The sequence below is a fragment of the Manis javanica genome, chromosome 11 (genome assembly GCF_040802235.1).
Source record: "Manis javanica isolate MJ-LG chromosome 11, MJ_LKY, whole genome shotgun sequence".
NCBI classification, from domain to species: domain Eukaryota; kingdom Metazoa; phylum Chordata; class Mammalia; order Pholidota; family Manidae; genus Manis; species Manis javanica.
The window spans coordinates 104,281,299-104,306,097 of NC_133166.1; the positions used below are offsets into that span (position 1 = coordinate 104,281,299).

The window sequence follows — 24,799 nt, forward strand, 5'->3', positions numbered from 1 at the left end:
AGGACCAGCTGGCTGCCCGCCAGCCCCCACCTCTTGCCCACCAGGAGGCCAAGGCAAGGGGTGGGACACAGCTGTTGCAGCTGACATGGCCCCAACCCCAGAGCTGCAGCTGTTGTGGGCATGGGGGGTGGGCAGAGAGGGGAAGAGGAGGGGGAGGATTTGCACTGCACACCAGCCATCTGTGAAACTGGAGCCAGGCCGCGGCTGGACTGACCCCGAACTCCCCTGAGAGTCTCCCTGGACACTCACCCCTCCACCCCCTCACCTTGGCCGACTCTTCCCGCAGCGCTGAATAGCGGCGCTGCAGACCGGGGGGTGCGTGGGTGGCTGCACTCAGGGAAAACCGCACATCAGCTGCACTGCCCACATGTGGTGACCTTGAGTTGGGGAGACAGCAGAGAAAAAAACAGAGAAGCCCTGAGGATTGACAGCCCCAGCTCACATCCCCTGGGCCCAAAGAATGAAGGGATCTTCAGCTTGGAGAAAAGAAGTCTTAGCAGGACATAGAGCTATTGCACATGTTTTAAGGGCTGCCATGTAAACAAGAGATTAGATTTATTCTGGTGCTCCAGGGATCAAAATAACCCAGGGGAGAATGTTCTAGAAAGGCTGCTTTTCATTTAAGCTAAGAAGCACCTTCAGATAGTAAGAGTTGGCTTATGATGGAACTGGTGGCTTTAAAGAGGCTGAGTTCCCCATCAAAGAGCTTTTCAAGCAGAGGCCCTCACCATCCAACAGGAATAGTGTGGCAGGGCTCCCAGTGCTAACAGGGGTTGAAAGGGATGACCTCCAAAGGTCCTTTTAACTCTGACGGTCTTTGTTTCTTGGTCTTCTCCCTGACAACTTTCCTCAGGTCTCCCCATAATCTGCACTGAGTCCCTGGCCAAAATTCAACCCAGGCATATGACTTATCCCCAGAAAGCCTAGGGAGGCCCTGACACCATTATCAGAGACCTGAGCTAGAGAAACCACTACAACTGCCCCAAGGGTTTGTTCCAACCCCAAGATTTTAGGATCCCAGTAGTGATCATCTGGGGTATCTAGAAGTCTCCCCTAGTGCTAACACTTCCCTCTGCCTTCAGTGTGGAACCTTTGAGGGAGCCCAGCACCAAAGGACACGGTGTGCCTACAGACTGCACTATGTAGCTGCAGGGAGGGGGACTTTCTGCTCCTCTGCTTTCTCCCCCAAAACCCAGTCCCAAAGCCACCATGGGCCCAGTGCTTCTACACTCAAAGTCAAGAATTCCCAACCATTAAGGAAAGCACGGAGTGGCAAACTGCTTGGTGTTCTCTGGGCCATGTTTTATTAACTGGCAGGAGGGGAGGGGGGGTCTCTTCTGAGTGACCCACAGGGAGAATTCAGAGATATCCCAACTACTGCTCGCTGTCTCCATTCCCTGCTTCTCTTCACTCTCCTACACAGTCATTTCTGGGGAACTTGAAGATGGTACTTAAGTCTCCACCACCCCAGACACTCACAGGCTTCCTTCTCTTCTGCAAGCTCAATGTCCCTAATGTTCCCTAATTCAGGCCCTACCCATACACACACACACACACACACACACGCACGCACGCACACAAACACGTCCTTTAACCTCTCTTTGGGGAAGCTGATCTTTATTTCCCTGCTACAGCAAAAGCATGACTGAAGAGAACCTCAAAGGCTCCGAGAGCCTTTGATTTGGAGAGAAAACAGCTGGGAGCCATGAACCGTGAGAGGCACCATCCACTACAGTCTCCATGCTCTTCACTCTGCCTCTCTGGGCAGAGAACTTGGAGCAGGCTTGAGGTCTGAGTTCAATGTCAATGGCTTTACAGAGTGTGCAGAAGAATCCAGAAGTTCCCTAAAATGTGGACCTAATTCAAGCATTAGTGGAAAGCTCCACTCACCATCTCTTAAAATGTTTTCGGGGAAAGGATGCCACAACCATGCAGCATCGCCTCTCAACTTCCAACGGTACTAAGCTCTTGATGCCTCATCAATCTCTCCTCCTGCCTTTCTGCCTGCTGCCTGCTTCCTGAACCCAGGTGGTCCTCACCTCTCAAGGAGCAATCCTCCAAAGCCCTAAAGACAGTGTCTCAAGTAGCTAGAGTGAACCAGACCCTCTGCATGAGCAGGGCCTGTGCAACATGGGTCGGCATGTAGCCCAGCAAACCCCTTGCAAGGGCATGCCCTCCGTTAAGGAGGCAGGAAGCATGGCCTGTGCTTTACTTGCCCGTCAGCATCCCTCAGAACAGGCACTCCCTCCTAAAATGCCCAAGTGACCTGGATAACTTTGACCAAGTTCTCCGAGCCTTGGTGTCCCACCCTGAGTAGGACCTGCGCGGCCTTCTGATGGGAGGATCTCCTTCCTCAGCGTCCATCCAGGGCCCCGTGCCAGCACACCCAGCCTCCGCACTCTAGTACCTGGAGTGGATGCCGTCCACAAACAGCCCCCCTCGACCCTTCAGCTGGTCCACCTCTTGGCGCAGCTTCTCAATCTCTTCAGACAGGCGGCCCTGTGCCAGGCAGACCCGGGTGGGGGTGGGGGCCAGGGAGGGGCAGAGAGGGGAGAGGGGGACAAAGAGGGCAGCAGAGTTGGGGGGCAGTAGAAGAACGCAGAGTCCAAAGCCAGGGGCCCCAGGCCAGGACCACAGATGACATCAAAAAAGGAAAAGGTCCAACTGGAAAGTGAGCAGAGGGTGGGCAGCAGGCAGGCAGAGAGGCGGGGCCAGGAGAGGGGTCCAGGGAAGGACTCCACCAGAACAGGCCTGCTGAGCCTTCACCGCTACTCAGTGCGTGGCAACTGGGGCTGACAGCAGGGGAGCCCCCCGCGCCCCCGCCCCCAGACCTCACAGACATCGTGAGGCAGGGATGGCGGCTAAACGTCCCAGCATCCCCGGACTCTGGCTTCGCCAGGCTTGAGGCCCCACCAAATCCTTCTGTGGGGTCCTTCACTGGGCCCTGCCTCTGCTGCCCGCTCTCGGCCCTATTTATGGCTTCCGTTTGTTCTTTACAGGTGGGTGGTGGTGAGTCTACTGTCACCGGCTCTAGTGAGGATTAGTAAGTACGTAGTCGGACTAACAAATGCGCTAGAACAGTGCTGGGAATCAGAGCAGCTGCTTGAAACACACGTGGGTTCCTTCCTCACGGAGGCCCGCGCCCTCCCAGGCGGGAAGGGTCGGCCGGCAGCGGGGTACCTTGTGGCGGTGCTGCTCCTCGATCTGCCGCTGGGAGCTCTCTAGCTCCTGCATCAGCGTGTTCTGGGGAGGCACAGCAGTGAGCCGGGCCCCGCCCTGCCTCCTCCCCTGCAGCTCGGGCTGCGCCTTCCCCCTCGGGCCTGCTCCCGCAGCCCCACTTCTACGAGCCGCCTGCCTCTCGCTTTTCCAGCTCCCCTACGGCCCCGCCCACGCAGCCCGCAATCTCGGCCCCGCCCCTCCCACGCCTCCCAGCCCTGTCCCTTCCCGATTGGTCTCGCCTAACCCCGCCCACGCCATCGCCCCGCCCCCAGGCAGCCCCGCCCAGTTCGGCCCTAGACCCACAGCACCTTCTCCTCCAGGGCCGCCATGCGCTCCTTGAGGTGGAGCTGCAGGCGCTCGTTGGACTCGCTGAGCAGCCGGTCCACGGTGTCTGACAGCCGCTTGTTGTGGTCCTCGTTCATCTTCTCCCGCTGGCGCACCTGCATAGCCGCCCATCTCATATCAGGCCAGGGCTGCCTCTCCCTGCAGTCACCCATTCCCGCAGCCGTCCCACCCTATCCACCTGCCCCCTTCTCCTCCTCCAGGAGCCCCTCTCCACTTTCCGCAGCTCCCCTGACCACCTCCTCCCGTCCGTCTATGGTGCTGTCCCTGGCCAGGCCCTTCCCCAGCTCCCACTCTTCCTCTGGCCTGTCCACAGACCATCCAGCAGGGCAGCCCAAGAGCCCAAGAGCCCAGTGCAGTGCCCTCACCCTCGCCAGCTCCTGGTTCTTCTCCTCCAGCTGCCCCTCCAGCTGCCGCAGATGCTCCTCAATGTTGCCATGCCGTTCTTCAGCCTGGAGGCAGGAAGGGGTCAGTGCAGCCTGGAGACATCTGCCCGCCTGCTCAAGCCTCGCATCCCACATACCCTGGTGCCGAGGTGGTCTTTGGGATCAGGGCCTCGGGTACCAACAGAGCCCAGCCCTCAAGCGGTCCTCTTGGAGCTCAACTGCCATCACCACTACCTTCTTCTCCAGCGCTCCAACCCCTGCCATGTTCCCTCCACCCACTGCTTCCTGCTCAGGGCCTGCCTTAAAGCATCCTGGAGAAGGCAGCTCAAGAGACTGTAAGTTTTCCCTATACTTCCAGACAAAAGTTCACTTCAAAGCACGAGCTACTATAAATCTCTCCAACGCCTCCAGAAGGATGGACCTGCAGTTAAGGGCATGAACTCAAGCCAGACTGCCAGGTTCATCCGGGTTCCCTCTCCCCTCAGAGGTGTGACCTCAGTCAAGTCACTGGACACCTATGTGCCTTAGTTTCCTCAACTGTTAAACCTAGGTAATAACAGCATCTGTGCCGACTGGCCATTGCGAGGACTAGCTGAGATAATCCATGGCAAATACTTAGGACACAGTAGGCACTCACAAACGCTAGCCATGGTTATTGCCTCTGTTATTAAACTAGTCCAGGTGGAATGTCTCCCCTTCCATTTATGTACCACCAGAGACGGAGACCCCGCTGCCTCTGTTGATAAGGTAGGTAGTCCAGACTATCACACATCTTAGTCAGGAAATCCCTTCTTAAAGCCCTTCTACTATGACTCACTTGAACATATTAGCCAATTCAACCCTGCCCTTCATTCCTGGGAAGACCTGAGACCACATCCAACCCTGTCAGCATAGAGATGATGGCATCATCACAGATGATGATGACACTGATGCCTGATTAGGGAGGAAGTGGCTTTTCCCAGGCCACAGAGCCAGTCAGTGGCAGAAGCAGGCTTGGTCCTGGGTCTCCTGAGGTGCTGCCAAGCTGAGGGTTCCATCCCCAGCACCACAGTGACACACTGGCCAGCCTCTACCATCTACAGGCTCTGGCGCCAAGTGCTTACTACATTCTGGTTTCCTTCTCTCCATAGGTTGGGGGTAGCTATGGTAATCCCCAATGAGGCCCTCCTTAAAGCAGCTGACCCTCTGCAGACACTCCTACATTCTCCTGATTCACCCACCACATGTCTAGTCCATGCATTTACCCAGCTCTTCCAGAATCTATGATGTTTCCCGCCTGCACATCTCTTAGGGATTATACTCCATACAATTAACTATCCCTGGCGTAAAATTATATTCCCTTTTATTCATCTTAAACTGCAGACTTCAAGCAGCCAGAGGTAGTCCCTAGATCTAAAATGCTTCAATTTGATAAGGAATGATATGCTCGGTCTAAACTCCCAGCCCCACCTCCTTCAGGTATGTATAGACTTTGATCATATCTCCTCACAGATTTCATCTTTCCAGAGATGAAAGCCCTCATTTTTCCACTCCAGACCAAAACCGAAGGAAGTACTAACCACAGTAGTGTAAATAATAACAAAAATACTTTGCATCAGCCCAGGCTCTTTTACTTCCTGAAGTACTTTTACAACCCTTCTTATGGGACCTATGGGGTGATGAGGGCTGGCATTGCTCATCCCACTAATAGGCACAGACACATAATGTGTTTCCTGGAGTCACAGAGTGAGAAACACTTTCCTGGCTCCCAGCCCATCATGTGTCCCGCTCTCTCCACTCACGCCCGGCCCCACTGAGCTCAGGCAGCAGGGGACAGAGGCAGCTCCCCGGGCCCGCTTGCCTTGGTGAGGGCCGCAATCCTCTGGGCCAGCTCGGCCTCCACCTCCGGCAGCGTCTCAGCCTTGCGCATCGTCTGCTGCAGCTTCTGCTCTGCCACCTCCAGGAGCTCCTGGAGGTGCCGGGCCTTCTCTTCACACTAGCAAAGTGCAGGCAGGGAGGAGAGCCAAGAGGGGACACTGAAACCTCCCCCACCTCCCTCCCCAGCCTCCCCAGGGAGCAGGTGACAGGCCAGAGGCAGCAAGGGACACCCTGATTCTTGGCTACCCAGATGCCTGATTCTTCTTTCCCAAGGTGACCTGCAGAACTCCAGGGGCTCCTGGACCACCAAGGGAAGGTTCCGGCGTGATCATCAGCACCTCCAGGATCAAGTACAGTGTCCCCCACCCCACCTGGAGGAGTTACCTGGCGGTGCAGGGACTCCTTATTGGCCAGCTCATTCTCCAGCTTGTCGTTGAGGTCATGGATGGAGGTGGCCTCACGCTGAGCAGCCAGGTAACGTTTCTCCAGGGTGGTGATTCGCTCCTCCATGTCGTCCTTCTGAGCCACAGCCTGGGAAGGAGAGGGAGAGACGGGAGGGAGGGTCGCCAGCTTCTCCTGCTCCCATGCTGTCTGCATCTCCCCACAAACACCTGGCCGGCTCTGTCCTCTGCACCTGCCCTGTCAGTTTCTAGCCTCGGTCCATCCCTCCCACCTCTCCTTCCCATGCTGGACCTCTCCGAGTGCTCAGTCTGACACCCCAGCCCTCCCCTGGCCCTCCCTCCACACCCAGGGCATCTAAGCAGCTGTCCTCCTGAGGGCTGAAGACCTGCATCCAGCAAGATGGGGACAGGCAAGGCCCTTGCTCACCTCCCGGAGGTCCCGCTGATGCCTGCTGCTCAGCTCCTCTGACCTGATGAGGTCCCGGCGGGCTGTGCCCAGGTCCTCCTCAAGTTCAGCCACAGTGGCTGTCAGGGTGACCATTCGTTCCCGGGCCTGGCTTAACTCAAAGTTCTGCTTCTCCAGGAGCTCCCGCAACTCCTCCATCTGGGCCACGTCATCCTCCAGGGACAGTAAGCCATCAGTCAGTCATGGGAGCCCAGGGCAGCCCACGCCCATGCCCTGCTCCGGGGAGGTGGGAGGAGGGGCAGCATGCCCAGAGCGGCCCATAGCCCTGTCCCCAGTGTCAGAGAACACCTCCAGGTGTGTCTTCCCTCACCCAGGGACCACACACCCTACCTCTCCTGTGCATCTCTAGGAAAAACAATAGTTTCTAGTTTTACCTGCTATCTCAGCATCTTATAATCTAGAAAGGGGCCTGACTAGGGCAACAAAGGCTCAGAGAAAGAAGGGATCTCGCTGAAGCTGACACACAAGGTAGATAGCACCTAACAATTCAGGGGGACACACACATTATATGCCCAGCAGTGTGCTGAACACCAGGGGAAAAAAATCTATAGATTTCTTTGCAGATGGAGTGGGAGAAAGAAGGAAAGAGAAGTGGGAATATTGGAGAAAGACCCAAATTTAATTCAAGCAGTTGCCCTTCTGAACTAAGCCCGACGGGCCCGCACCTCCTGTCTGGAGGAAGACCTGCCCATGCTCTCCAGCTCTCTGTGACCCACCTTCCACAGGGTTTTTGATCCCAGCTCCACAGTCCCTTCCTCTTGGGCCACTCCATCCTGAACCCCTGCCCCCTGCTGCAGGGCAGACACCTGTAGGGCACAGCCCCCAAGGCAATGAGTCAAAGAAAAGAGAACCTCCCAAACCTATCACAGACTCTCTGAGTCCGCCACCGCCCAGCCTCACCTTGGCTAGCAGCCACCAGCCAAGACCTCAGGGGGAAATCCAATGAGGAGTGGAGGGGGGCAACAGGGAAGACCCACCGTGGCTTCTGGGAGCTGAGGTCCACAGTCTGTGGTGGACAGGCAGCTTACCTGCTGGTGGGCACCTGCCAGTTGCTCTTCCAAGGTGGTGACTCGCTCCAGGGCCGCCCGGAGCCGCTCTCGCACCTGCCCAAGGTAAGGGGAGAGGGGGGAAGAAACAGGGACGGCACTGGACCCGGGCTGGAGGCGCCTGGGCTTGGCCTACCACTGCTGGGCGTGAGGCAAAGACCAGGACCTGCCAAGAGGCAGATTTCTGAGAGGGAACCCAACAGGAGGACCTGGAAAATAGGCCAGTGATAGGGAGGAGCCAGTCAGGAAGTGAAAGGCAACTTGCCCTCCACACAGGACGCAGACACCGCAGGGGAGGTCCCAGGGAAGCCTGGCTGGGTGGGAAGGTGGATCAGGCTGAGTACCTTCTCATCCAGAGCCTTGTGGTGCTCAAACAGCGACTTAAGGGCCTTCAGCACCTCCACCTCACTGGAAACCCCTGAAGGTGACTGGGCCTGGCGCTTCACCACGGTCACCCGCAGCGACCGCTCGTGGCGGGACACCAGGCACTCCAGATGTTCCAGAAGCAGCTGGCAGAGAACAAAGGAGGGTGAGAGGGAGGGCTGTGAGCAGTGCCCCAGGGCCGTAAGCAGGGTCCACATGACTGCCGAGCAGACAGGAGTAGAACTGTGTATACCATTGTAAAAATGGTGCAGTACTTCCATGTTGGTAAACAGCTGATGCCCTGCCTCTCTCCCAGGACCCCACCCTCCCGTGGCCCCCAACTACAGGTGAGAGGTCTAGCACTAAGGCTGAACCATGGACTCTCACCACAGAACGTAAGGCAGAGAGGGGTAAGGATGGGGCTGGGGATGCGCCTGGCCTCGGCTGTGCCTGCCTCGTTGGTTGAGGGGTTCACATGCACATACAGCGTCACCCCACTTACCCTTGTGTTATTCCGCTCTGCTTTCAGCTCTGCTATCTCTTCTTCCCGCTCTAGAAGCTGCTCCCGGCACATGCTCAGCTCCCGAGTTAAGGTGGCAAATTCCTGAAAGCCCCCGAGGCCCCTCAGTGCTTGGGAATTCACCCCAAGCCCAAGTCAGCGGAGGATCCTCTCACCTACCCCTGATTTCCATCACCTGCCCCAGGCCTTGTGCACCGCAGGGCAGCAAACCCCGCTGGCGTGTGCTGCCCCGGGGGTTCACATCTCCGGGGCTTCTATACACACCTAGTATGTGTTAGGGTACTCAGAAGAGAACTGGCTACAAGAGTAGGGAAGTCGCAGAGTCCGGTCAGCAGCCCCTCCGCCCGCCACCAGTGCGACCTGATCACGTCCTCCCCCCGCCTGTGTTTGTGTTGCCCCAGCATCCCGCCACATCTCCCTTTAGAGACTGATGGGGAAACCCTGCTTCTGCTTCGGTGCAGTGAGATCCAAACAGGGTGTGCTGGGTGTTAGAGGGAAGAGAAGGGCTTTGGAGGAAGTGGCCAGGGAGCTCTCCCACCCTCACCCCAGGGCTTCGCAAGCTGCAGGTGGCTGGTGGGACCACGGGACCTGCCCACATGGCAGCAAGAGAGCATGCAGACCTGCCCAGTCAGCCTTGTGGCTTTGGCTCTGGATTCTGGGACCCCCACTCACTCACACCAGGGCTGCATCCTGGCGCCTGATGCCAGAGCACCTGCCCACACTTGAAGTGTCTCTTTGAGGCACCCCATTTCTACACTGTGGCCCAGACACCCTCAGAGACCTTTCCAGCCCCCCCTCCTCTGTCAGGACAAGCATAGCAGGTGAGCAGGTGGCCTGCGGTTCCAGACCCATCATATCTTTCTTACTTAAGTAGCCATCACCTAATTCCAGAAAGTTTCCCAGATAGGTGGCCCAAACTCTGAGGCTGCTAGGCCCTGGGAGGGACTGAACAGCAGTTGCCACCCTCCTCAGCTCTCCATATCCATATTGAAAAAGCATCACAAGACTGCCCCCCATCACTTCTGAGCCTCAAGCAGGAAGTTCTGCCACCCAGGTCCACCCAGTTCTTCTCCCCACACGAAGCTGTTTGGCTCCTCCTGGCTACCCACCGCCCCCCAACAGCCCCCCACAGGCTGGGCAGTTGTGGGCTGTTTGCTTAGTTTCCTCATTTGTAAAACAGAGATATGACGGTAATAGTACCAAGTTCATAGTTGTGAGACTTTAGTGAGTTAAATTCCACACAAAGTGCCCAGTACACAGAAAATACACAGCAAATGGCAACTATATTGCTAGCAGTAGTGTTATCAATTAAGGAGCATAAAAAACAGGTGTCAAGGCGGATTCATTCCTGCCTGTAATTTTCTCTGTAATGCCTCTTGCTTGTTCATTTGTGCAATAAGAGAGGACTAGGTGATCTCTCAGGCTTGCATGGTCTGAGTCCCCACCACCTCAAGAACAGAGCACTGGTGCAGAGCAACCTCGGTGGTTCCAGCCTAGGTTGCCACCTGCTGGCTACACGGGCTCACTGCAGTTGGCAACTATGGGTTTTCTTTCTGCATCAAAAGTCCATCCATTTCTCCAGGTGAAGCCACTTCCAGACTGAAGCACTTGGGAGTGACAGGGAAAGGATTTAGGCAGGCATATGAAGGAGAGTAAATGCTCTGTGAATTTGTTGGTATGCAAATAGATGCAGAGGAGCTGAATTCCAGAGGATGCTGGGCTCAGCAGGGCTGGGGAGGGGAAGGGGTTGAGGCAGGTGGAGACTACCAGGCCTTACCTGAGGGAGGGCAGAGTTAAGGTGGCGCTGGAGCTGGTCCCGCTCATGCAGGGTATCCTGAAGGCGGCTCTGTGTGGCCGCCAAGGTCTCTTGACTCTCCCGAAGAGACTCCAGCAACTTCTCCCGCTCGTCCAGCATGTTCACCATCAGCTGCTCAAAGTTGGCGTCAGCATCGGCGCCATGGGGGGGCCCCAGGGGGTCCCCCTCGTTGATTGTGGGCATCACTTCACACATGGCAGGAGTGGGCAGGGCCTCCTCAGCGTCGGGGGACAGGGAGGGGTGTGCAGGGTTGGCACCTCCAGCGGGACCTAATGCCTGGGTCTCAGAGCAGACAGTGCCAGGCGAATGGACAGGTGCACAGGGGCTCTCCCATGGCATCAGTTGCTCTTTCTTTGAAAGGCGGCTGGTGCCCGGAGTTCCCCTGTGGAATGGAGCCAGAGGGCCTGGCTTAACCCCCCAGGGCTGGGGCTGGACGCCCTCTGTCCCCAGACAAGCAGACAGCAGCCAAGCGTGGCCATGACAGGCAGGGGGAGCAGGGCTGGGGAAGGCCCTTCACTCAGACTGAGCGCCGGAGCCTGGCGGAGTCCCAGCTGGGTCCAGCGACACCCATTGTTTCTGGAAAGCAGTGGTCTGTGGGAGAAGAAACTGACGTGAGGACCAGCAGAGTGGAGAAGGGCATCCAGGGAAAGGTGTGGGGGAAGAGGAGGCAGGAGCCTGGACCACAATGTGGGGGAGGAGAGGGAGGCACTGGCACAACCCCTTCCCCAGGCTTACTCACTCAGATGGCACCTTCCTTAGTTCCCCCAAGGAATGCACCTGCCCACTGCTACTGCTGTTGCCTCTGCCTCCAGCCCTCCCCACCCCCAGCTGTCAGAAGAGCAGCCGCAGCGGGGTGGTTCCCCCACCCACGTGGCTCTCTGGCCAAATATAGCAATGATTCAGTCAGTGGCAGGGGAGCAGCGGGCAGGCTGCCCAGTCCTCCTGAGACCTGGGGGTGGGAGAGTTGGGGGTGGGGGTCTCTGGCCCCTCTCTCCATAGTCGCCTCCCCCACATTCAGGCCAAAGCAAGCACAGAAGGGGTCAAAGAGCTCTTTGGTGGCTGTGAGTCCCACAGAGTGTAGACTACTGGGATCATAGGAAACAGGCAGAGCAGCTCCTACGCTGACCACTGGCACAACATGGCTCCTTGGAGAAACACGAGCTGGGCACTGGGGCGGGCAGAGAGCCCTGACCATCGTTCAGGGAAGAGGCTCTGGCCTCAGTCACCCCTCACTCTTGAAACCTGGCAGACAGCAGGCTTCCATTCTGAATTCATGGCCTAACACCTCTGGGTTGGAGCAGGGACTGCATGATGCAGGGTCCACGCAGGGGTAGCAACCATTGCTCTCCTACCGCAGGACTGCAGTGTGGGGGCCCCTGCTCGGGGCTGGGGATCCTCTCCCTCATGTAACTGCCCATTGCTAGCATTGCCGGGAGTTACCAGCGTAGGGCAATTTGCATGGGGCACGCCCAGCTCCAGTGATGCCTTGAGCAAAGGAGCATGTGCCAAGGAAAGCAGCATGCAGCTAGAGATTTCTCTGCCTGTCATCAGCTTCCAGTCTCCCTGTCCACTGCTGGAAGGCCTCCACCTTAGTTTTCCAAAGGAGCTGTCCTCAGGGCTCCTGCTGCATGAGAGATGGGTTGTGAGTTAGGCTCACAGATGCTCCCTAAATAGTGTTTCCTTCCTTCCCCTCTCCTTCCCATTTGGGAGACAGAGGGACAACTTCTTGTCCAGCCCTTAGCTCGCAGATTGGGCAACAGGCAGACTGGAAGGGTTGGGAGAGGACAGAAGGCATCAGGACCCAGTGTGAGATGAGAAGTCAGACACTGGGCAGCCCCTGGCTGGACTGAACCCAGCAGAGTCACCAGAGATGGGCCAAGTCTCTTCTACCTGACCCTGCTTGCCATCCCGCCCCCCAAAGTAGCAATGATCTAGGCAGAAATGGGTGGCAGCAAAAGGGAGGCTGGGGGGAATGTGGGCCTGGACCAGATGGAAGTTAGAGTGCCAGCTTGAGAACCCCGAAGTTCACAGCCACAGCCACTCCAAGAGAGCCCAGTAGTTCAAGCAAGCACACATGCATACTCATGCACACACACTCCCATGCACACACACAGGCAGACACAGGAACATGGAGTCCTAGGACATACACGCATGCTCCCAGATGTAGAAACTGGACACAGACTGATCCAGGGGATCCCTTCCTAAGCTGGACAGTGGAAGGCAGTTCCCAAGAGGCTGCAGAGGTGAAAAGTAGCCCCCTGGTCTGCCCCGAAACATCCCTGCCCCACAGGGCAGCTGGAAGCAGATGGGAGGGGCTGCCATGCCAGTCTTGCCAGAGCAGCCAAATCACTGATGCTAATAATGCAAATCCTCAGATTCTCCCTCCCACCCTGCCCAGGTCCACCCTAAGAAGAAAGGAGAGAGAAGAGGAGGCCAGGCTGGATAAGGGGCCCCTTGTGGCAGAATCTGTCCTTTGGAGAAGAGCATTAGTATGCTCAGGAGCTCAGGGACCCTGGGAGTGGCCTCAGTCCAACAAACCCCCAGGCAGCCTGCAACGCAGTACAGAGGAAGGAGCCTAGAGCGGGGACTTCCGACCTGGTTTCAGTTCTGCCACAGACCAGCTAGGTGACCCTGGGCTTAGGTCACCTAAGGTCCTACTAGGACCTTTGCTGCAAGATGGAACCCACGACCCTTGTTGTGCCCACCTTAGCAGAATGAAGTCATAGATAGCACTTGGAGAAGCAGAAAGCACCCTACAATGGCATGGGCATGTAAATTACCTTAGCAGTGGGCAAAGGCAGGCCTGTGGGTGGGATTTTTGTACCTCCTTGCAGGAAAGGACCAGGAAGTTCTCAGGAAGGGAGAACAGGACCCCAGGCTGCTGGCTGTGATGAGCTGGCTGTTTGGTCCAATGTGGCCTCCCCAGACCCTCCTGGCCATTCTGGCAGCTGAGAAGCTTCCATGCCACCAGCCCTTCCCCAGCGCCCCCTCCAAACCAGGTACCAGGTAACAACCCCACTTCCCCTGGTGAAATGACATCACCAGAGCAGGCTGAAGGCAAGCCGGGGGGGACATCAGGCCCCCGCCCCACCCACGCAGCTCGTGAGCAGAAGGGAGCTCCAGGGCAGCCACACCAGGACACCTGGCTCCTCCTGGCTCCAGCGCCGTCTTTAAATAGTGCAATTATCATCTCAGCCTAACAGAAGCCTCCTCATCTCCTGCACAACTTCCCAGTAACGTTCACAGGTCCTGATTCAGAGGCGAAAGCTACCAGCCCCCAAAGCCTGGGTTTCTGAGGGGCTTTGCGGGTGAGGAGCGTGGGCAGGCCGGGAGGAGGGCTCCAGGGCATCCAGGGCGCATAGCCAAGTGTGCGAGGAAGGGGGGTCAGACTTGAACCAGGCCTCTGGGCCCGTCAACACGGAAGAGGCAGACTCTGAGGCCTCCTTGGCTTCCCGAAGTCACCCCCTCTTTCCCTAATGAACAGGAGGATGGACACCTGGCTGTGATGCTCTGGCTGGCCACACACACAGAGCGGCTCCCCACCGCCCTACCAGCTGGCAGGCCCCCCACTCTGAGATGGCTTGGCCAGAGCAAGGTGGCCGCCCGTGGAGGTCCGAGGGCCAGGGCCAGGGCCAAGCTGCTGGGCAAAGACGCCTCAGGCGGTGAGTCTCAAGCAGGGTGAAGGGGTGGAAGATGAGGGCCAGATGCCCTTAGATTGGAGGAGAGGCAAAGGCCTGAGGGAACGGGGGAGGTGGTCATCCAAGAGAACGGTAATTACCACAGCAGCGGGGATTTAGTCAGTGCCGCCACATGCTGCACGTGTTGTCAGCTGACACGGACCAACTTACTTTAATCCTCATGCTTCCTTGCAAAGATGACGTCGTTCTTCTTCCCATTTCACAGATGTGAGAATTGGGACTCAAAATCCTGGGACCAAGTCTACGCAGCCAGTAAGAGGGAGAATGAAGATTCGATTCCAGGCTGTCTGACTCCACAGAGGGGCAGGGGCTGGAGGGAGAGCGTCTCCTCCAAGAAGCAAGGCCCCTGGGCTGCAACCTGTCTCACCCTCATCCAGGGGCTGGGAGCCGAGGCGCAGCTCGCCTGGGCCCTCGCCCACCAGTCCTCTGGCCTGGGGAGGCCTCTGGGCAGCAGCCATCATGCTCATGAGCAGCCACCCCCTCTAGAAGTGCCCACCTCCAAGGACCCATCCATCACCCACTCAAATCCCTCCTCCTGCCCTTAGCACCATAATGAGTTGAAAGCTGTCCCCGAGTCCCCACCACACGACACTCTCACAAGAACCACAGGAACAGACAGTATTCGGAGCCCTTGGCTCGGCTGGCCCTGTGGGGTCTTCAGATACTTCCCTCCAAGGGGAATCAAGCCCAGCTGCCCACCTCTCCTTCCCTCTAACCCGGAAGCTTCTCCTGTCCCCATCCCTCTCCCTGTCCAGCTCACCACCCCAAGAGGCTATGTCCTCATCCATTCTCTCCTCCGAAGGCCCAGTGGAGCCTCCTCTCCTCCTACCTCCCAGCCCTGCTCACTGTCAGGCCCACAAGCTTCTGGCACCTCACCCTGCCTGCCTTGGCCTCCCCTTCCCAGTCACCCTTCGAAACTCATCTTAAGCACCACTCCCTCCCCAGTGCCTCTTCTGATCCCCCCACAGGTGAGAGTGGCCCTTCCACTGACCCGGCACAGCCCTTTATTCCTCTCTCTGTGGTTCATCATCTCATCAGAAGAGCTAGGGTAAGAACCATATTCTCCTTAACTTCAGACACTCCAGCACATGGTCCTGACACACATGGGACTGAGTGGATGCATGTGACAGTGACAGTCAGTTCTGGGAAGTCCATCCCTGACCGACTGTAAAGAAGGAGAACTCCAAAATAGGAAACTGGCTCAAGGCCTGGGAGTAGGTTCACTTATCTTGCCCTCCGAACATTAAAGCTTCTTGAGAGTAAGATGGGGCCACTCTTACCCTGAGAGGCAGCAGACTGAGGGGTCTGAACATTGGCTCCTCCACTGACCACGCATGTGACTCTGGAAAGGTACTTAACCTCCCTGAGCCTCAGCCCATCTGTGAAATGGGGCTGGTGAAAATGCCCACCTCTGGGAGCTGACACGGGATTTCCAGAGTTAACATACACAGTGCTGGGATCTGTGTCCAACTGACACCAGCCAAGTGTCAGCTCTGAGCACCCTCAGTTCCTAAAGCACCTCAAGACTGGGCCCACTCTAAATATAATAAGAAAACTAAAAATCCATATTAACCACAGGAAGCCATTCCCAGAGAAAAAACTTTTGGAAAAGCAGTTTTGGGAAGTAACTTTTCTCACTGCTGGCCACAAATAACACCAAAGGCATCCAGTTCTCAGGGCCCTAAAACACCAGTGGTGAGACTTTATCTCTCTGGGCTTCAGGTTCCCAAATCTGGAAAATGATGGTCATAACACAATACTCCCTAGTGACCTTACAGGTTATCATGAGGGTCAAAGGAGATAAGAAACATGAAACTTTTCTGAGCAGTATTAGCAGCCACTGCCAGCCCACGCACTCCACTTCCTAATGCCGGCCACTTTCAGGTAGACCCGGGAAGAGGCATCTCAGTATCTAACAGGCTCCCCTGGGCCTGGACCTGTGAAGCCCGTCTCTCCAGCTGCCCCCAGGAGTCAGTTATGAGTGACCTCCTCCCAATACACAGCCAAGCACTTCACTGGGTGTACAGCTTACTGTCCAGACCCGGGCCTTCTTAGAGTGAATGGAAGCCCTGCTAACAACAGTGCCAGGACACAGGTACAAGCCAGGGCTGTCCTGGGCACACCATATGGTCACCCTCACTGTCACCACCCCAGGAGAACTGACATCAAAGGTTAGTGAGGAAAGAAGTACCACAAGCCTGTGGACACCCCCGAAATGGTTCCTCTTCTACAGTGCCCCAAGTTACAGTCATCACAACTACCTCTGTAAGTGGAGGCAGGTATGTGCAAGTGGGCTTTGTCACAGAGCAGCTTTAGGGGCGAGCTGGGGTGGAGAAGGGCAAAGAGGTGAAGGAAATGCAAAGGGCTCAGAATGCCCTTTTCTGACTTTAATCTCGTCAATTCCAAATCTGCCCATTTTACTGAATATATGATTAAGGTTTCATTTGTATAAAAAGGTTCCAAGTCTAAAAAGAGGTTGGAAAATCCCTGGCTTAAGGAGTTTCTGCAGAAGGCTCCTACTAAATAAACACACGTTCTCTCAGAGAGGCAAGTACATCATTGCAGCCATGAGAAACCTGGGGAGGCTTCACAAGTGACACTGGGGTCCCACCAACTATTTTCCACATTCTAAATATCCAGTAGAGATCACATATTTACACCAGCCAGGTATAAGGCCACTCCACAAGACAGAGGCTTGGGCCGAAGTTACATCATTAAGTACAGTAACCCAGCCACATGCCAATCAGAGCCACTGATTAACCCTTACACATGCCTGCAGATTATGTAAAAGAAGAAACAAGAAACAAAGTAAGCAGCGTGGTGTATTTGGAGAATAAAAGTCTTTCAAAACAAGGAGTCTGTGAGTCCAAGAAGGAGCTAGCAGTTGCCAAAGTGGAGGGGTCGGGGAGGGCAGGTGGGGAGGGAGGTAGAAGGGGATTGAGGGGTATTATGATTAGTACACATGGTGTGTGGGGGGAGTCATGGGGAAGACAGTGCAGCACAGAGAAGACAAGTAGTGATTCTGTGGCATCTTGCTACACAGATAGACAGTGACTTCAATAGGGTATGGGGGGAACTCGATAATATGGGTGAATGTAGTAACCACAATGTTTTTCATGTGAAACCTTCATAAGAGTGTGTATCAGTGATACCTCAATAAATAAATAAATAAATAAATAAATAAGAGTCTGTGTGGGACAAATACAGGTCCTCTGCTCTTGAAAACAAATTCTCAAAAGTCTCTGCATTCGAAGCTTGGCCTGTCAGATTAAGGGGAATCTGAGATGCAGCAGCAAACAGAACTGCCCAGGGGAATCGGGACCATGAGAGGGGGCTGCTATCAGGTGCCAGAGTGCAAAAGGTTGGGAGTACACAGACCAGCCCAGAAAAATGTCAGGGTCATAAACAGTATGTATGTATACATAGTCACAACAGTTTGGTGTGTGTGCTTATGAAAGAGAGAGGATGTGTGGGAACATGTGTATTCATGAAATAGTGTGTAACTGTACAGCTGTGAGAATGCACGGGGTGTATGTATGGTCACAGGAGAGAGAGTGTGTGTCTAAGAGTATGGTCATGAGAATGGGGTCCTGCGAGGGTCTGCATGGAGAACACATGCATATATGGACACTGGTGAGACTGTAGATGTGTGTGGTTATGAGTATACGTCAGGGATCATGACAGCATGTGGCTGTGGTCATAAGAAAGCGTGTGTGAAACAATTTGGTATTGGCACAAGAACAGACTCATAGACCAATGGAACAGACTAGAGAGCCCAGATATAAACCCAAGCATATATCGTCAATTAATATACAATAAAGGAGCCATGGACATACAATGGGGAGATGACAGCCTCTTCAACAGCTGGTGTTGGCAAAACTGGACAGCTACATGAAAGTGAATGAAATTGGATTATTGTTTAACCCCATACACAAAAGTAAACTCAAAATGCATCAATGACCTGAATGTAAGTCATGAAACCATAAAACTCTTAGAAGAAAACATAGGCAAAAATCTCTTAAATAAAAATATGGGCAACTTTTTCCTGAATGCATTTCCTCAGGCAAGGGAAACAAAAAAAAAATGAACAAATGGGACTACATCATGCTAAAAAGCTTCTGTACAGCAAAGGACACCATCAACAGAACAAAAAGGCATCCTACAGTATGGGAGAATATATTTGTAAATGACATGTCCGAAAAGGGGTTAACATCCAAAATATATAAAGAACTCACATGCCTCAACCCAAAAAGAAAATAACCCTATTAAAAAATGGGCAGAGGATATGAACAGATATTTCTCCAAAGAAGAAATTCAGATGGCCAGCAGGCTCATGAAAAGATGCTCCACATCACTAATTATCAGGGAAATACAAATTAAAACCACAATGAGATATCACCTCACACCAGTTAGGATGGCCAACATAAAAAAGACTAGGAACAACAAATGCTGGTGAGGATGTGGAGAAAGGCGAACCCTCCTACACTGCTGGGGGGAATGTAAATTAGTTCAACTATTGTGGAAAGCAGTATGGAGGTTCCTCAAAAAACTCAAAATAGAAATTCCATTTGACCCAGGAATTCCACTCCTAGGAATTTACCCTAAGAATACAGGATCCCAGTTTCAAGAAGACGTATGCACCCCTATGTTTATCACAGAACTATTTACAATAGCCAATAAATGGAAGCAACCTAAGTGTCCATCAGTAGATGAATGGATAAAGAAGAGATGGTACATATACACAATGGAATATTATTCAGCCATAAGAAGAAAACAAATCCTCCCATTTGCAACAACATGGATGGAGCTAGAGGTATTATGCTCAGTGAAATCAGACAGGTGGAGAAAGACAAGTACCAAATGATTTCACTCATCTGTGGAACATAAGAACAAAGCAAAAACTGAAGGAACAAAACAGCAGCAGAATCACAGAACCCAAGAATGGACTAACAGTTGCCAAAGGGAAAGGGACTGAGGAGGATAGGTGGGAAGGGAGGGAGAAGGGGAATAAGGGGCACTACGATTAGCACACATAACATAGGGCAGGGGCACGGGGAAGGCAGTATAGCACAGAGGAGACAAGTAGTGACTCTATAGCATCTTACTACGCTGATGGACAGTGACTGTAATAAGATATGGGGGGGGTACTTGATGGGGGGAGTCTAGTAACTGCAGTGTTGCTCATGTGATTGTATATTAATGATACCAAAAAAAACAGTAAGACACACACACACACACACAAAAAAAAAAAGGATGCATGTGTGAGAATGAGAATGGATTGTGCAGTCATACAAGGACATGCATCCAGGAGTCATGACATCATGCATGTTTGAGCATTGGGCACCGTGAGAGCATGTGTGCGGGATCATGGGAGCATACTGCTTGTCATGAAAGGGGGTAGTGCGTGTGTGGTCTTGCACCTGTATGAGCATGTGTGCCAGGGAGAGGAGGGAAAGATGGGGATGATAACAGGAATGAAAATTCCACTTGCTCCAGGTGCTCTACCCAAAACAAGGGCCAAAAATTTGGGGTACTCCACAACTGGCCTAACGGGAGCTTCAGTGAAGGAACTGGGCCCACACCACCTTTCTACTTAACTACCCATCAGAGCTGACAGCAGGGCCTCCTAAGCACGGGACCCACGTGCATTAGAGATGTCTGCAGTCACCTGCTGGATCTCCAGGGACTGCCACTCCACGTGGAACAGCCCACACCGAGCTCTTGGCCTGGCTCTATTCCCCAGGCCCTCTGTCCTCAGCATCCCCCCTCAAAACACAGGTGAGTGGTCTTCTGCAACAGCTGCCAAGGCCTCTGCCACCCAGTGCCCACCTCTCCCCGACTCCTTCCTTGGAACTACAGGTTCCTGCTTGGATCTCTGAAGTCATGCAGGCCACGCCATGCTGTTCCTTCTACAAGCCTGACAACCAATCTTTGCTTGATTATCCTTCAGAAAAAGGAGCTCACTACTAAATGAGAAAGCCCTCATTGTTTTAAGGAAGCTTTTTATTACATTGAATGGAAAACTGTCTCCCCTTTGAAATAACAAGTTTCTCTCTAAAAACAGTGGCCAGGATATGAGCACCGAACTCTGCGGGCAAGGCAAAATAGGCCTCTAAACACAAACCAGCTATTTCATCTGACACTTAACTACAAAATTATATTGTACAGAAGTACTCTTTTTAAGACCACTGTATACATTATGTATTTACAATGTAATATATTAATGTATATTTCTATGTATATGTAAAATATACAAATACATAATGTGTAATGTATAACATATACAATGTACACCATATCTGTACATTAACATCATTCAGAGTTATAAGCCTAAACCTACATACCACGCTTTATGAGAGATTTAGGCATTTTCACTTTACTCCCTACAGAATCTAATTCCCCCACTGAAATGTAACACCACTGTAGTGGCTCCCCAGAGGCTTCTCTGCTCCAGGTTAAATATTCCTAGTTGCAAGGAGGCCCTGCTTCATTGAACCCAGGGGATCAGAAAATAGACCTTTCAATTCAATCCAAAAATTACTTATCGAGTAGATTTTCATGAATTCAATACTGAGCTAGGAATTGTTATGGATACAAAAGGCATGTAAGCTATGATCTCAACTCTCAAGAATCTCAAGAAGTTCAGTCTACTTGACAGAACAGATACAGTAGCCCCCTAATCCGTGGTTTCAGTTACCTGTGGTCAATTGCAGTCAAGAAGCAGACGATCCTCCTTCTGACCTACTGTTAGAAGGTCAATAGTAGCTTACTGCTCTGTCACAATGTCTACGTCATGCACCTCACTTTTATCTCATCATGTAGGCATTTTATCATCTCACATCATCACAAGAAAGGTGAGTATAGTACAGTAAGAGACTTTGAGAGAGGCCACATTCACATAATATTATAGCATATTATTATAATTGTTTTATTTTATTATTATTGATGTTAATCCCTTACCATGCCTAATTTATAAATTAAGTCTTATCATAAGTATGTAGTTCCAGGAAAAAACATCATATTTATAGGACTTGGTACTGTCCTCAATTTCATGCATCCACTGGGGGGGTCTTGGAAGGCATCCCCTGTAGATAAAGGGGGGCTATTGTACACAAGTAATCATTCAAGAGCAATACAGAGTAGCTCGTGACCAAATATTCAGTCTCTGGCTCAGTCCAGGGGTCAGTCCTGAGCACCACTTGGAGTGTGACCGATTGAATTACCCAGTGGCACCTTCGCCTGCTCTCTCAGAATGAACAGCCCCAGCCAAGGTCTCTCAGCCCGACTGACAAGTAAGAAGCTTCTCTGTGTTAGAACTGACTTCACCTGGGGAACAGAAGATAACTGCGAAAGGCAGGGGCCTACAGCACCCAAGGCTCTCTAAAACGTGAGCAAAAAGCTGGCCAACAATCACAGTTTCTTGTGTAACTGGTAAGCCCTCGGCCAGGGAGAAGAGCGGAGTCCTCAGCTCCGCCCAGCCCTGGAGTTTCATACCATCCTAGCTCAGGGCTCCCTCCCCCACTGCTATTTCCCCCAACCAGGCTTCCGCACCCCCTCTCATCCGTGACATTCTCAGTTGCCACAGGCCCCTCCGAGTGCAGCAAAGGCTGAGGGAGGGTCCCTTAGTAGGAGCAGCCCCTCTCAGAGCTCACCACCCACCACACCCCCTCTGAGTACTCTTCACTCCGCTGGCCACCCAAAGCACCATGCTCCTGCCAGCCAGCACCACATGCCCTCCAGAGCTAATAATAGGTCAGCGAGCTAGGACAGATGGTGGCTTCATGTGGCTGCAACACACACACGCCCCTCCCTCTGATCCCACTCCTCCCCTCCATTTCTCCCAGTTTCCCACCTGGGACTTGGATCCGGAGGCAGTTTTCAGGGCCATAGCCCTCCCAGCTCTACCAACTCCTTCTTTCCAGCAAGCACCAGGCACAACTCCACACCACCCAGAACCACACCTTGTTTCTACAGCAACCCATCCAAGGGCTAAAGCCCCAGGGGGAGTCTCCCCGCAATCCTAAAGTCCCCTTGGCCCTGCTGAGCCTTCACCCCTGCCTCACTGCCACCACAGCCGGACTCCACGTCTTCCCCAGCTCTCTCCCGCCTATCCTGAGGCTCTGAAAGGACCCACGAGCATCCCTGGCAACTCTTTCCAACTCTAATAAGATTTCAGCAGCCAACTCAGAGAGGAGACCCAGCAGCCTGGCTGCCTGCCCCTCCAGTCCCTCCTTACTGCCCAGCTACCAGACCTCATACACTCCACAGCTCTGACACCATGACGTGCTCTGGAGCACACGCCCAGATACCACCGGATGAGATTTCCCTTCCACACCCCCTTCCCCAATACTCTTCTATCTTCAGAGATGGCATCTCCTGCAGTGCTGGGGTGTCCAGTGCATTCTTGGCCTCCCAAAACCATTGTGCTCTTCATCATCTCATTATTTTGAGATGGCATTTATCCTAGGCAGCAGCCTCCTAGGCCTCAGGACAAAGTCCTAGAAAATATCCAAGGAAAGTCATTCACACTGTTCCTTTTGCTAAGGCAGTTTTCCTTGGGACCACCTGGCCAGCTAAAGGGGTGGACAGGTGGGAATCCAGTCCAGACAGCTACTTGAAAGCATGTGGACACAGTTCTGTCTTTTTCTAATCCAGTAGCCCTGTAACAAAATGGGGGTGGGGGTGGGGGACCGGGATGGCAGTCAGGGAGAACTGTTAACAGAGTGCCTACTGCGTGTTTCTTTCAGCTGCTCCATGGCCCTAAATTGCTTCTGAAGACCCAGCACCTAGCATGGCGGCTGGCCTATAATAGGTGCTCATAAATGTCTGCTGGATGTTGAACAAAGTACTAGGTACCGGTTCCTACACCACTGAAAGGCCGAGGGAAATCCCTGAAACCTGGCTGCTGGGGGGCCCTTCCGCTCCCACCGCGAAGGGTCTCCACGCTGCGTGGGGGGCCTCCTCCCCAACCACTTGCCCCCACACAGAGCAGCGGAACAGCAGCCCCACCTCCCCCACCGGCAGACCTCTCCTCAAAGGTGACATCAGTCCCCAGTGGCGCCTTCTCCTCTATCCCTCCTCCTTCTCAAAGAAAACCACCCACACCACGTTGCCAAGTCCTCCAACCCGGCCTCCCTCTTCCCGCCCAGTATCCAAACCTGCAGGATCTGTACTGGAAAACATCCCTCCTGCGTGGCGGAGAGTCATCGCCCCACTGCCCCTCTCGCAGTGCCGGAGGCTCTTTCCCAGCCCACTTTTCCGGTTGCGCCCACCCCCACCAGACCTCGAGTTGGCCACTCCTTCCACCCCACCGCCGGGCACTGCGGAGATGGGGGCATTTCTGGCACAGCCCGAGACTAACAGTTCGAGGAATGGAGAGCTGGCGATACCAAGAAAGGGTGTTAGGAGCGACGCGGGAAGGTTAAGACCCTCGGGAAGCGCGAAGACCTCAGCACCTCTTGCAACCAAAGGAGCGGAACTGGTCCAGCAGCTGAGGCGCTGCTTCCCCGACTCTCCCGGCGAGGAAATGGGGGCACAGTCCGACCAGCCCCCACTGGGAGACTTGCCAGCTCGGCTCCCCTCCCCCGAGGCTGGGGGAGCTGAGGGCGAACTCCACGCCCTCCACGCAAATCGGGCATCGGCCCCCATTCTCACCCCCAAGGGCAAAGGCCGGAGAAGGGCGGCAGAGGGAGCAGCACCGATGCCCGAGGGGACGACACAGCCGGGGTGGAAAGGGGCCGTTTTCCAAGGCGCGTAGGACGGACACCCCCGCCCCAAACTCTGAGGGGAGCTGGAGGCGGGAAAGAGGCATCCTCCCCCCCCCCGCGGGCTCTGGACTCTCACCTGTCTTCAGTCTCCAAAGGCCCCGCAGCTCAGCTCCGAGGAAGCAGGGAGCCGCCCCCGGCCGGGGGAGCCCCACACGTCCTAGAGAGCCGGGCCGGCGCCGAGGCAGCTGCAGCCCTCGCCAGCGCCGAGGCGCCTCGCCTCCAGGCCCCGCCCCTGGCGGAGGCTGGCCCCACCCCCACGGGAGGGGCCCCGCCCCCGCCCCGACAGGTGACGACAGCGCCGCTCCGGGGCCGTGCGCCGCCATCTTGGCTCGGCCGGGGATTCCCCCGGGTGCGGAGCAGGTCGTCCCGGCGGGGGCCCAGCCTCCTTCCCGCCGAGCCGCGGCACGTCCCTGTCCCTCCCTTTGAACTCGCCCTTGTCCCTAATCTACGGCTCCCTCAACTGGCTTCAGTCCTCGCCTTGTGATTGTCGCCAATGGTTCACCTCTCCCAACTGCGCTCTCGCGCCCATTTATTACTTTTACTTTGGCCGCACCCATGTTTTCAGTGGAGAAACTTGAAATCCACTTTCCCATAGTGTGCACTTGTGAGTTGTGTCGCTTGCCTGACGCCTGGCTGTGCCAACACTTGTTACTATAAAATGAAAGGCTTGTCTATTAAATATACATAGTATATAGTCGGTTTCAATGCCAAAATTCCTGACAAATCTTAGTTAAATTCTCCACTTCCCTGAATTGCCCCTTACCCTGTCTCCTGTGGCTATTAATGCATCTTTCCCATCTGGTTGATGAAGTTCCATCACAGTGCCTACTCATCTTTACAATATCCGGTAAGCACTGCTAGAAGTGTGAATCATTTTTATCTACATGCAACGTGCACATATTTATAGAAACACACACA

General features: G+C 54.3%; 1 protein-coding gene across 8 annotated transcripts in view; it reads right to left on the minus strand.

The window, feature by feature from the left end:
- The window catches only part of PPFIA4 (PTPRF interacting protein alpha 4), a 91,220-nt gene extending 67,121 nt beyond the window's left edge, over window positions 1-24,099 (minus strand). For all 8 annotated transcript variants that reach the window (XM_073217124.1, XM_073217125.1, XM_073217128.1 and 5 more), the window contains exons 1-14: window positions 23,958-24,099; window positions 10,378-11,007; window positions 8,583-8,684; window positions 8,062-8,226; window positions 7,700-7,774; window positions 7,388-7,477; window positions 6,633-6,824; window positions 6,189-6,335; window positions 5,788-5,922; window positions 3,930-4,013; window positions 3,528-3,659; window positions 3,181-3,243; window positions 2,408-2,499; window positions 266-377 (exon numbers count right to left, since the gene is read on the minus strand). In XM_073217124.1, the coding sequence (XP_073073225.1) occupies window positions 266-377; window positions 2,408-2,499; window positions 3,181-3,243; window positions 3,528-3,659; window positions 3,930-4,013; window positions 5,788-5,922; window positions 6,189-6,335; window positions 6,633-6,824; window positions 7,388-7,477; window positions 7,700-7,774; window positions 8,062-8,226; window positions 8,583-8,684; window positions 10,378-10,755 (1,767 nt within the window). In that variant the 5' untranslated portion in view covers window positions 10,756-11,007; window positions 23,958-24,099. The remainder of the gene's footprint in view (window positions 1-265; window positions 378-2,407; window positions 2,500-3,180; window positions 3,244-3,527; window positions 3,660-3,929; window positions 4,014-5,787; window positions 5,923-6,188; window positions 6,336-6,632; window positions 6,825-7,387; window positions 7,478-7,699; window positions 7,775-8,061; window positions 8,227-8,582; window positions 8,685-10,377; window positions 11,008-23,957) is intronic.
- Window positions 24,100-24,799: the final 700 nt, after the last annotated feature.